The following is a 12,862-nucleotide window of genomic DNA, read 5'->3' on the forward strand; positions in this document are numbered from 1 at the left end:
CTTATTTCTAAATGGTGCTAATTAAACTAATAAGCAACCAAAGGAAATTCATTAAGGGAATTTCAAAAAGACACTCGAGATATATTTACGACAATGACAAAAGTAAAAGAGTAGCTGCTGGTTATGTACAACCAAAAACCTCATGCGAGTCGGTTCTTTGGTCTGGAGGTTTAGAGGTCATGGTTTCATGGGTCATCCCAGTTAACTGGCCTAATGACATGTTCAGTGCCTCTGTTCTACCTCCTAGTTCAATGCATAGTGCCTGGTGTCTTAAAAGCCTGTAAGTGGCCATCCAAGGCACAATAATTGGCCTGTATTCACCTGGAACAACAGAGGAAGGAGGACAGTCAGGAATAGGAGGAGGATATAGAACGTGTGGCTAATTGCTTCCATTAGACCAGAAGAACTGGACGGTGCCTGGCTATCATTACTGAACGTTTTAAGCAAAGATTCTATAGAAGAATCAGGATCAAAAGAGGGAAAATGCAGAAGAGAATTTCAAATTCTCATGGATTCCAAACTTCCTGGAGTCATGAGGTTGGATGAATCCTGAAAATTTTTAAACCTTAAATCAAAATTTCCCCCTGAAGTCTCCTTAAAACCAAACAATAGTTTAGCTTGAAAATGTCTACCTTGAGCGTTGTGCTCTTTTCAGAACTATCTATACGGGATCAAACTGACGATAGCAACTCAAAAGATTAGACAGAAACCTTAGAGGTCAGTGAGTTTATGTTAATGGGGGAGGGACAACTTAGAAAAAAAGGGTGAGAACGGTTACACAACTCCAAGAACTTACACAACTCAAAGAACCTATTCAATGCCACTAAACGGTATGTGTAGAAACTGCTGAATCGGTGTTATGTTTTGCTGCATATATTCTCAAAAACAACAAAAAATACGAAATTACATATATTAAAAAAAAAAGACAATCAAGAAGGAATAGATACCTCTGAGCAATCACTGATTAAGAAAAAGAGAGAGAAGACCTAAAAGTCTGGTAACTTTGACTTTTCATTCTTTGGCACAGGGTTCATAAAGTAACTAGTCAAAAGGAGAACAGAAGAACTCATGGAACAAAATTAAGAGCTGTTTCTGAAACAGCAAGGGTCTTTGAAGGAATTTTTAATTCTAGAAGCAAAATGTAGGAGGAAATGCCATAAAAGTCTAAGGGACAACTAGGTCTTTGAAAGCATTACTATATCCAGGATCCATTTTCGCAAAAGGATTTCGTATTACCCACTAGATTCGTAGCATAATCATCTTAAGCTATTTGACTCTGGATACTGCTTTGGACTGAATTATGTCCACTTAAAACAGGTGTTGAAATTCTAATCCCTGTAACCTGTAAATACGTGCCTGTTTGGAAATAGGGTTTTTCTTTTGTTACCTTAATAAGGTCATGCTAGAGTAGGGTGGGTCCTAAACCTAATCACTTTGGAGTGATTATAAAAAGGGCAGAACAGACACACAAGGAGAAGACACCATATGAAGACAGGCACACAGCAGATGCATCTACGCGCCCAGGACTCCAAGGATTGCCGGCTACTAGCAGCTGAAGCAGACAAACAAGAACCTCCCACTAAAACCACACCCTGAATTTGAACTGTAAGAAAATACACTGTGTTCTTTAAAGCCCCCCCGCCACCAGGTATTTCTGTTACGGGAGCATAGGATAACTAAGACAAGTACATTAACGCAAACCAATGCAGGAATTTAAAACACAACCTCCCCCTCTCCAACCTGGGTATCTATCCTAAAAATTATCTTCAGTGATGAAAGAAAAAAAAAAAAACCCATCCTACGTAGAACACTGCCACTTTAATATGTGTAATTCTACTATTTAATACTAGTAATCTTGAGAGATGCTTTCACACTGTACAACAAGAGGGACTTTAAATTCTACATTCCCAGGCTCTTCCTTCCAACAACTGGTGGACGTTCGAGGAACTTGAATGCCACACTGGAAGAGAAAAGGTCCGTTGACAGCTCTGCAGCTGACGCACCGTCGGTCGCAGGGAAGCTGCTCCTACACGTAAAATAATATCACGAGCGTACGCGCTTCTCCACGCAATCAGCTTTCAAAGCACTCTTCCCCTTGCAGGTTTTTATCTTAACTGCAAAAAATACTCATGCCATATATATGATTGCTATGAATACTTTCGTCAAAGGTTTTCTCTCTAACAGAATCACACATGTGTACAGGCTTTCTAGACTGAAAGAGAGACTCAATTATCTCTGAAAGTACCCACAAAGGACTGTGCAGGTTTATATCCTTCTGACTTTAGAAACAGGCTAAAAGTTATGAACCGATTTCCTCAATCAGGGATTTTTTTTCTCCTTAGTCTGGCTGACAAGCCTCATCACTGTTCATTTTAGTTAATGGGCTAGATAATGCGTGTAAAACATGAATATTTCCGAACCCTGCTGATGGCAGCTTTTATGTTACATGTTCCAAGTGTATCCTGTTCAGCATTAAAAAACCCTTACGAGCTGATAAAATAGGTTAGTTCATTTCTCGCCAGTTTAGTGGACATCCTAAAGCATACACGGTAATTCTCCTGGACTGGGCAACTCACCTTGCCAGGGCTCTGCTGTTTAAAAGCAGACATTTCTTGGAGAAAGATGCTGAAGTTCATCCATGATTCTGCAATACAGTGGCTGAGTCTGGTTCTTTCATCTGGTTTGGCATTGATAACCTCCCAGCTAAAGAGAGAAAAAGAAAATAGACAATTTTAACTGAAACTTGGATTATTCCTTCAACATTCATTGTTTCAACAAATATTTACTGAGCACCTGCTGTTGGTCACAGGCTCTGGGAAAAGCCCCGTGGATTCAGGTATAAATAAGCCTCATGAAACTCATACCATGTTGAGAGAGGCGACACAGTTAGCTACACCATTAATTCTCCAGTTAAAACCAGGGAAGAGCTATAAGGGAGAAAGAAGTACAGGGTGGGTCCTTTGGGACAGCGTCTCTGCAAGCTAAAATCTGTATTAGGAGGACTTGACTGTAAGGGTTGGGAGAGTTCCAGGCGCAGAGGTCAATGTACAATATATGCGAGAGCCCTGGAGTGGGAAGGAGCTGAAAGCACTGTCATGGGTTGAATTATGTCCCTCCAAAAATGTATCAACTTGGTTAGGCCACGTACCCCAGTATTCTGTGCTTGTCTTCCATTCTGTGATTCTAATTTTACGTTAAAGAGGATTAGGGGGGACTGTAACACCATCCTTTCCCAGGTCACATCCCTGATCCAATATAAAGGAAGTTCCCTGCTGTGTGGCCTGCACCACCTTTTATCTCTCAAGAGATAAAAATGAAAGGGAAGTGAACAGAGTTGGGGACCTCATACCACCAAGAAAGCAATGCTTAGAGAAGAGCGTGTCCTGTGGACTCGGGGCCCATGTGCAGAGAAGCTCTTAGTCTGGGGGAAGGTGGATAAGAAGGCCGACAGAGAGAGAAAGCCTTCCCCTGGAGCTGACACCCCGAATTTGAACTTTTAGCCTCCTTTACTGTGAAGAAATAAACTTATCTTTGTTAAAGCCATCCACTTGTGGTGTTTCTGTTATAGCAGCATTAGATAACTAAGATAGGCACTAACCTACTGGGCCCCAATGTGGCTCCAGCAAAGTGAACCATAAGAATAACACTACCTGAAGTTGGGGAGGTAGGAAACACCCAGGTCATACAGGAACCTTAAGGACAGGGAAGTCACAGGACTTTTTAAAGAAAGATCTTGGCATTAAGTATATACGATGAACGATGATGACAAGGATGATGGTGACGACTACTAGAAGGATTGCTCCCACCCGATAACATGTCCAAAGTAAGTGAGACAAAGTCTCGCCATCCTCTTTATAAGGAGTGTTCTGGATTTACTTCTTCCAAAATAAGACTTATTCATTCTTCTGGCAGTCCATGACATATTCGACACAGTGGTCAAATATATCTACTATTGTAAGGCTGGCGCAGGGCTGGGCAGTGTTTCGTTCTGTTATAGGTAGGGCTGCTATGAGTCGGAATTGACCCGATAGCACCTAACAACACTACTACTACTACTTATAATAATATTACATGAACAATTATTATTACACCAATTTATGTATCTTCAATATATCCCAAGGTTGGTCAAATCTGCTTACCTATATAGCAAACTGTTAAACTCAACAGCATCTCACAATATCTCATATTTTTCTGGGGCATCTTTTTCCAATCATCAGTTGATATAAATTCAAGTTTGTTTTTAAATTAATTTTAATTTTCTAAGTAAAAAAGAAAGAGTAAGGCTAATCTGGGGGGGGGGAGGAAAAGCCACACGAATTCTAAAACTAGTCAAATTCTTGGACTTCCCTCCTGAGTGAGTTACACATCTGAGAGCAGTGTTTTTTCTTTTTTTAATCTCCAATGGTTGTCATCTATTTTTTTATTAAACTTACAGATGTATGCAGTGTTTTTGTTTCATGTGGACTGCCCCTGACTATGCATCGCCATTGAAAAGAATGGTTGCAAAAATGCATACTCATTCTATTCACCCAATAAAAACTCACTGACTATGTTCCAGGTACTGGTCTGACGACCTACGATACAAGGCCCTCCAAAAAAAATCTCTTTCCCCTGTAGCTTATATAGCCAAAACCCAGACCAAACCCACTGCTGTCATGTATATTCTGACTCATAGCAACCCCACAGGGTTTCCAAGGCAGTAAATCTCTACAGAAGCAGACTGCCACATCTTTCTTCCGCAGAGCAGCTGGTGGTTTTGAACTGCTGACCTTTCAGTCTATCACTTTAACCACTGCACCACCAGGGCTCCTTGCAGCTTATATAACAGTGACTATAAGTTTTATAAGTTCATTAGCAGAGTTGAAAGTAGAATTATTAAAGTTTCTACTGTCTCGAAGTCACAGCGGCCACATTATAGGAAAAATTGCCTTACAAAGTTGGAGAAGGTACAGTCAGAAGAAGGGTGGGGGTGGTGGGGGGTAAGAGGGAGAAATAGGGGTAGGCTTGCTCTTCGATGAAATCTAGAGCAGGGTTGGCAAATTTTTCATGTAAAGGGTCAGAGAGTGAATATTTATTTTAAGCTTTGCAGGCCATACCCATATGGTCTCTGTTGCAGCCATAGTGAAACATAAACGAGCGTGGCTGGGTTCCAGCAAAACTTTAAAGACACCAAAATATGAATTTCATATAATTTTTTCACGTCATAAAATAGTATTTTTTTCAACTATTTAAAAATGTAAAAGCCATTCTCTGGCCATACAAAACAGGCAATAGGCCATACTTGGTACAAAGGCTGAAGTGTGCCAACCCTGATTTAGAGCACTAGTAATGACACAAGCATCTTAATACTCCAGTGGAGATGGTGGCTGTCGTCGTTAGGTGCCCATGAGTCAGTTTCGACTCATGGTGACCCCACATACAACAGAACGAAATGCTTCCCGGTCCCATACCATATCCTCACAATCGTTATTATGCTTAAGCCATTGTTGTAGCCACTGTGTAACGATGGGAAACATACCAAAAATAACAATAATATACAAAAAAGGCGAAAAGGGAAAAACATAGATAAAATTTAGTTTTATGACTTTTTCTAATTATTCATTCCATAAATGTTAATTGACCACTTGCTGTATGCCCACACTGTATACAACTTGAAAATATTATCTATCCAAATGGGTTTTGGAAAGAGAGTAATAAAACTATGAGATAAAAATAAATGTAGAGACTGTGTTAGATAAAATTTAATGGAAATACATATGATTTTTGTAAAAATCTGGATTTAAGGGCAAAAAAAAAAAAAAAAACTCGTTGCTATCAAGTCAATTCCAACTCATAGCGACCTCATTCTTGGACACAGTAGAACTGCCCCATAGGGCTTCCAAGGGAGTGGCTGGTGGCAAGAAGAGCTGTTATTCTACACTTCCTGAAATGAAATACGGACCCAAAATAACAGGTCTTTGGGAGCTTAGTAATAACAGTTTTCAACTGTCTAGTGATTAATTCTGAGTACTGTAGGAGCATAGATTTCTATAGTGTTCCAGCAATCTACCATTAATTTATGTCACCACAGCTCAATTTAGGTAATGAGTAGTCTCTGGATGGTGCAAACGGTTAACACACTCGGCTGGTAACTGAAGGGTTGAAGGATTGTGTCTACCCAGGGGCACCTCAGAGGAAGGCCTAGCAATCTACTTCCGAAAAATTAGCCACTGAAAACCCTATGGAGCATAGTTCTACTGACACCATGTGCTGGAGTCAACTCGACGGCAGCTGGTTTTTTCGTTATATAATTGAGAATGAAATAGGATGTTGGATGTCACCTTTTTGGATTCCCTTACTTTAAGATGAGGAAATCAGAACCCAAGCTTTCTCAGTGGGTTTGGGGCACAGACCTAAGGCAGATACTCCTGAGTTCAACTACAGTTCTGTGTCCATTAAAACATGTGCCCTCTTCAAAGGGTGCGTAAGTTCAATGACATCCCTTGAAACGGCCACATGTCAAAATTTAGAACCTGTGTTGTTCCTGAGAACAATTTGTTATTCCTCCTCAAGCGTTCCTAGGCTCAGGAGGGAGGAGGTGTGATTGGCCAATACCAGTGTGGCATCATTTAGGACCAGCCCTTTCTAGGAAACGGTAGTACTTCATGTGCAGAATCCAAATACTCAAAGGAAACTGAGATGCATGCTGGGTGGCTGCTTGACATCTGCACATGCACAGAGTTGCTCCATAATGAAACTCTAGGTTTTCCTAGAAAGTCTTGTGTGGAAAACACATAACCAGGGAAAGGATCTCCTGTGAATACTGGATGATGTCGAGAATCAGATCTTTTACATGGTGTGTGGCTGTCTTCCCACCATGCTTGGCACGGCTGTCCGTGTCACGGGAGGCCCAACGAACACAAAAGGAGGGAAATATGGCTTGAGAACACTCTGAATCTTTACCAAGTTCTTAATCAAAGAGTACAAGTCACCTATAATTGATGCTCATCCAAGGGAGAAGCATTTGTCACCAGTGGCTTCAGTATTAATACTTCAGAGTTTATTATTTTTCCTTTTTAGTTTCAGGGAAAGCACACATTTTCCAGGTTTAGTGGAAAGTAAGGTCCTCTGCTCTTTCCTTGTTTCCTTCTTTCTTTCCTTCCTTTCTTCCATCTTTCACTCTTTTTCTTCCTTCCTCCCAACTCTCTCCCATACTGCTGTCTTCACTAAGGAGTGAGCCTGGTGCCCACTCCAGCCGTGAGACAGAGACAACTTAAGAGTCGCCCTCTGTTGACCATCATTCCCAAACTCCCATAAGCACTGCAGGTCCTGGTCAAGTGGGTTTGGGGGAGAAGTCGCCACAGCTCCCAGCCCCTCATGGCCATGCCGTCTTTCAAATGGGCTTTGCCTGAGCTGCTGCAGCTGTGAAGTGCTTTCAAAAAAGGTACCCAAATGGAGGTCCCAGCAGATCTCATTTATTTAAGTTCCCCTTCATAACGGAAACTAAGGTCAGGTGTTTTGACAAAGGACATTCCACAAGATCAAGATAAGCAGTGATTTACCAAAGAAGCCTCAGCCGGGGCAAAATGCTTTTTCCACAGCCGAAGGATTTATAGCTTCACCAGCTTGTGAAACTATTTTAAGGGGATAAAAATTGGAAAGACAGTTCATAAGACAAGCAGGCTCATTCTACCCCCAGAAAACAGCTCTGGCTTCCCAGTGGAATCTGAAGCCAACATCCATTCTTTCTGCCTCCCAATCCCTATTAAAATACAACTAGTTAGGTACATTAGATTATATGGCCAGGCCAAGCCTTTTCTGCAGTTCATAAAGGTGAGAGTGAGTGTGAACACCAAGGGCACTTGGTGCTGGCCTCACTCCGAAATTCATATTGAGCAGGCCTGGGGTGAAGCTGGAGCCCTGGTGGCACAGTGGTTAAGAGCTTGGCTGCTAACCCAAAGGACAGCAGTTGGAGTCCACCGGCCGCTCCCTAGAAACCATATGGGACAGTTCTACTCTGTCCTGCGGGGTCACTGTGAGTTGGCATGGACTCCACAGCAACGGGTTTGGTTTTTTGTCTGTCTGTCTCGGTTTGGGGTGTAGCTCAGAAATCCGCATTTTCAACAAGCATCCCAGGTGATTCTGACACACGTGCTTCTCAGCCAGTCACTGTAACACCCTGGGAGAAAACTACTCAGAAATCCTGTTTCAAAAACAAAGACAAGAGGGGAACTTCTGCGTCAGGACAAAATGGCATAGCAGGGGTGTGCTTTATTCTCCAATCTGAAAAAATCAGAAAAAGAACAAAAACGGACACAAAAATGTTAAAAACAAACAATTTTCAAGACCCTGGGCATTAGGCAGGGTCTCTAGGTGGTATAAAAAGTTAATGTGCTCAGCTGCTAACTGAAAGGTTGGAGGTTCAGGTCCATCCAGTGGCACCCTGAGAGAAAGGCCTAATGGTCTATTTCCAAAAAATCAGCCATCGAAAACCCAGCGGAGCACAGTTCCACTCTGACACGCAGGGGGTTGCCATGAGTCGGAATCAAGCTGATAGCACTGTTTTTTTAATTTATCACAGCGAAACCTGTGAGAACTGGAACTAGACTGGACTGCCTTGTTTTTCCGGGTCTTGCAGGTTTTCTGCCTTTGACAAAGTGCAGTCTACCACTTTTCTATTGCTCGTTTTAGTGGGAAATATTTGTGTTTTCCTTCTCTGACAGGTGTCTGCCTTACACGGCTTCCGACTTTTGCAGATTTTACTGTATTTATTCTGCATTAGGCAAGGAAGGGCAGTGATCCTAGGGACAAAAGCGCAATGAGCTCTGGGACTGTTCTAGCTCACTGCCGAGAGGGTTTTCCAGGCCACACAGCAGGGAGGAGAAACCCAGGTGGAGCCCAGCTGCCTCCCTAAGATGAGAAGACAGAGCTGAAAGTCCAAAGAGGAGACCAATGAGGCTGGCATTTGTAGGACGGAGTACCAGCAAGAAGGGTGCTGTACAGGGGAAAGAAGAAAGAGAAAACTCCCGAGATCTGCAGGAGAATCCTCTGGCATTTTAAAGCTCAAGGCTGCATAGTGATGTGTGAGGAAACCTGAGGTCGGGAGCAAGCCATCTAAGAGCAAAGATGAGAACGGTCTAGTGAGCCACAAAGGGCTGGGGATGATGACTGTTCCCACCAACCAGGCTAGAAAACCCCCCAAATCCACTGGGCACTGGGCAGAGTACTCAGAAGGGTCTTGCCTCACTAAACCCCTTGCTGTCGAGTTGATTCTGACTCATAGCGACCTGATGGGACAAAGTAGAACTGTTCTATAGGGTTTCCAAGGCTATAATCCTTACAGAAGCAGACTGCCAGGCCTTTTCTCCTGTGAAGCCACCAAGTGGGTTGGAACTGTCGACCTTTCAGTTAACAGCGAGTACTGACCCACTGTATCACCAGGGCTCCTTCTTGCCTGACTAACAGGAAAATTCACCCTGGACTAAATGCTGTTCTGGTCCTGTGTAACAAGTCTTAAAAGTAGGTTCCAAAAGGAACAACACCAAACAAACCAACCCCCCTGCCACTGAGTTGATTCTGACTCATAACGACCCTATAGGACAGCGTAGAACTGCCCCCCCCCACAGAGTTTTCAAGGAGTGCCTGGTAGGCTCAAAACGCCAACATTTTGGTTAGCAGCTGTAGCACTTAACCACTATGCCACCAGGGTTTCCAAAAGGAACAAACCTATTTCTAAAAGGAACAAACCTATTTTAAAACTAATCTACCCAAAAATAATTTTTTTGATTTTGTTATGAACCAAATACGCTGAACTCAAACTTTCAAACTGGGATCTGAATTTTTTTTTCTTTCATGTATATCTTTTAAATTATTGTGCAGTTTTTAAAGTAGTCTAATGGCTACATGAATAAAATTCTAGTACCTTCTGTATATAGTTTCAGGGTGCAGTACACGGCAATCTCCACTAGGGGTTCTGCAAGACTAAGAAATGTGACACTTGTCCTCTAAAAATAGATTGTCATTCTGTAAGACAGAACATGCTAGCAGCCTATTTCAACTCTTTTGCCAAAAGTGAAAAGTAATACCAAAGAAACCCAATGACACAGTATCTCTCAGTATCATTTCACTTGGTTCACTTCAATAAACTTGTACTGAGGGCTCCGTAACCATCAGTTCCCATTCCTGGCTCCAGGGATAGAGAAGACTAAGGCACAAGCCCCAACCAATAACGGAAATTTTACAGGGGACCCCAAATAATTCATGACACACATGCACACACACATACTGACACACATCCATTATACATGAAACTCACCTTTATTAAATGGTGCTTAAATTTTTTTTAATTGTACCTAGGGCTATGGAGGGGAAAAGTATTTGACGACTAAGTTGGGAGCTGGATATGTGAGAAGAACCTGTTAAACAGAGAATACTATTTTTCTACCATTGTGAAATTTACTGTATAGTAAATTTTTTTTTTAGCAAGTACTAGTACCAGTACCAGTACCAGTTGCTCAAGGCGACCCCATGTGCTCCACAGGGTTTTCAACGGTCGATTTTTCAGAAGCAGAAGTCCTTCTTCTGAAGTGGCTCTGGATGGACTCCAACATGCAACCTTTTGTTTAGCAGCCGAGCTCATTAACCATCTGTGCTATCAGGGACAAGCATATACTAACATACTTAAAAATCAAAATAATTATTTTTGCAACTGGAAGTAAGTTATTTTTAAAAGGAAAAATACATGTATATACCTCTCTCTCAAAGATCAGAGCCTTTCACATATTTCTTGAGCTTTAGATTTGAGGCAATAATTATCAGTGAAAGACAAAGCAACTTGAAAGGGGGTGAAGATGGGTGTGTGATGGGGACAGAGAGAGAGAATATGAATGCTGGTGGTCTGGTCTGAGTTCCTGGGTCAGTCAACCCTGATGGCAAACCCACCCATGAACATCCCCATGATTTCAGCCAATTTTCTTTGGCCTTAAAACTGGTTTCATTTGGGCTTCTGGCATTTGCAACACAAAAAAAGTGCCACATTTTTCAGTAGAAGCAATGGAGTATAGTATAAAAAAAAAAAAAAAAAATAGCACACCTTAAATTATGAGGGAGAAACAACTCCTAAAAAAGCTGTGGATCCCTGAAGGACCGAATTGCTGGGCAGAGGGCTCAACTAGCATAGCATATTTTATAAAGAAAATGTTCTACCTTCTACTTTGGTGAGTAGCGTCTGGGGTCTTAAAAGCCTGTGAGCAGTCATCTAAGATACTTCACTGGTCTCACCCCTTCGGGAGCTAGGGAAAACAAAGAAAACTAAAGATACAAGGGGAAGATCAGTCCAAAGGACTGATGGACCACATCTACCACGGCCTCCACCAGACTGAGTCCAGCACAACTAGACGGTGCCCAGCTATCACCACGGACTGCTCTGACAAGAATCACGATCGAGGGTTCCAGACAGCTGGAGAAAAATGTAGAACAAAATTCTAACTCACAAAAAAAACCAGACTTACTGGTCTGACAGGGACTGGAGAAACCCCAAGAGTATGGACCCCAGATACCCTTTTAACTCAGTACTGAAGTCACTCCTGAGATTCACACATCAGCCAAAGATTAAAACAAAACAAAACTAAATGAGCACACCAGCCCAGGGGCAGGGACGAAAAGGCAGGAGGGCACAGAAAAGCTGGTAACGAAGAACCCGAGGTAGAGAAGGGAGAGTGTTGACATGTCGTGGGGTTGGCAACCAATGTCACAAAACAATTGTGTACTAATTATTTAATGAGAAGCTAGCTAGCTCTAAAATATCATCTAAAGTACAATTTAAAAAATAAAAGGGGTTTTGGAATAAGATTAGACAGAGATTAGTATGACATGGATTTTTTTTTTTTAGGTGACAAATTATTAGTAGAATTGGAAAGATACAAGTATGTTGAGTTAATAATTCAAGTAAAGGGGGTTATAAACAACAGCAAAACCATTGCTGTTAAGTCGATTCTGACTCATGGCGACCCTGTGTGTTATAGTATAAAACTGAGCTCCACAGGGTTTTCTTGGCTGTGACCTTTTCTGGAAGTAGTTCACCAGGCCTCTCTTCCAAGTTACCATGTGGGATCGAACAGCCAATCACAAACTGCTTGCACCACCCAGGCTCCTCAGGGGGTTACAGGCAGCATGAAATAAGAATAATATCAAACACTGACCAGGGGCCAAGTACTGCTTCTACATGCTTTAAACTCCCTGTCTCATTCAGTCCTTACAGCCAGCCTGTGAGAAAGGTACTATTTATTGCCCGTTTAACAGATGTGGAACCTGAGACTCGGACACATTAACGATCTGGCTCAAGGTCACAGAACTAAAGCACAGTGGAAAAAAACCCATTGCTGTAGAGTCAATTCCAACACATAGTGACCCTATAGGACAGAGAACTGCCCCCAGAGGGTTTCCAATCTCTGTGGAAGCAGACTGCCACATCTTTCTCCCGTGGAGCTGCTGGTGGGTTTGAACCATCTACCTTTCGGTTAGCAGCCGAATGCTTTAACCACTGCTCTACCAGGGGCTCCTTATATGGTGGAAGAGAGATGTAATAAAGGAAGTGGGAAAGCTCACTATGCAAGCTGTGATGCAGGAGGAACCCTCTGCTGACTGGGCCGTGGGGATCAATTCAGAGATGAGTGGGAACAAACACTGGAGCAGTAACATGGGCAGGACCACAGGCCCCCCGCCCCCCCACCCCCCCACCACCAAATGCCAAGCTAAAGAAATAGAAATAGCTAAAAAGCATCTTTGGTTCCCAGGTGAAACTAAGGACCAAGGAGTTTAGATACCCCTTTTGTCTCTCGATTTCAGCTGTGTCTAAAGCAGGATCCACAAGGTGGTTCCATGA

At 42.4% G+C, this 12,862-nt stretch overlaps 1 protein-coding gene across 4 annotated transcripts in view; it reads right to left on the minus strand.

Annotated features, from left to right (window-relative positions):
• Positions 1-12,862, minus strand: part of RETREG1 (reticulophagy regulator 1) — a 184,138-nt gene that overhangs the window by 12,767 nt on the left and 158,509 nt on the right. For all 4 annotated transcript variants that reach the window (XM_010588078.3, XM_023545395.2, XM_023545394.2 and 1 more), the window contains one exon: positions 2,577-2,703. In XM_010588078.3, coding sequence (XP_010586380.2) covers positions 2,577-2,703 — 127 coding nt within the window. The remainder of the gene's footprint in view (positions 1-2,576; positions 2,704-12,862) is intronic.

This window comes from Loxodonta africana, chromosome 2 (assembly GCF_030014295.1).
Source record: "Loxodonta africana isolate mLoxAfr1 chromosome 2, mLoxAfr1.hap2, whole genome shotgun sequence".
NCBI lineage: Eukaryota > Metazoa > Chordata > Mammalia > Proboscidea > Elephantidae > Loxodonta > Loxodonta africana.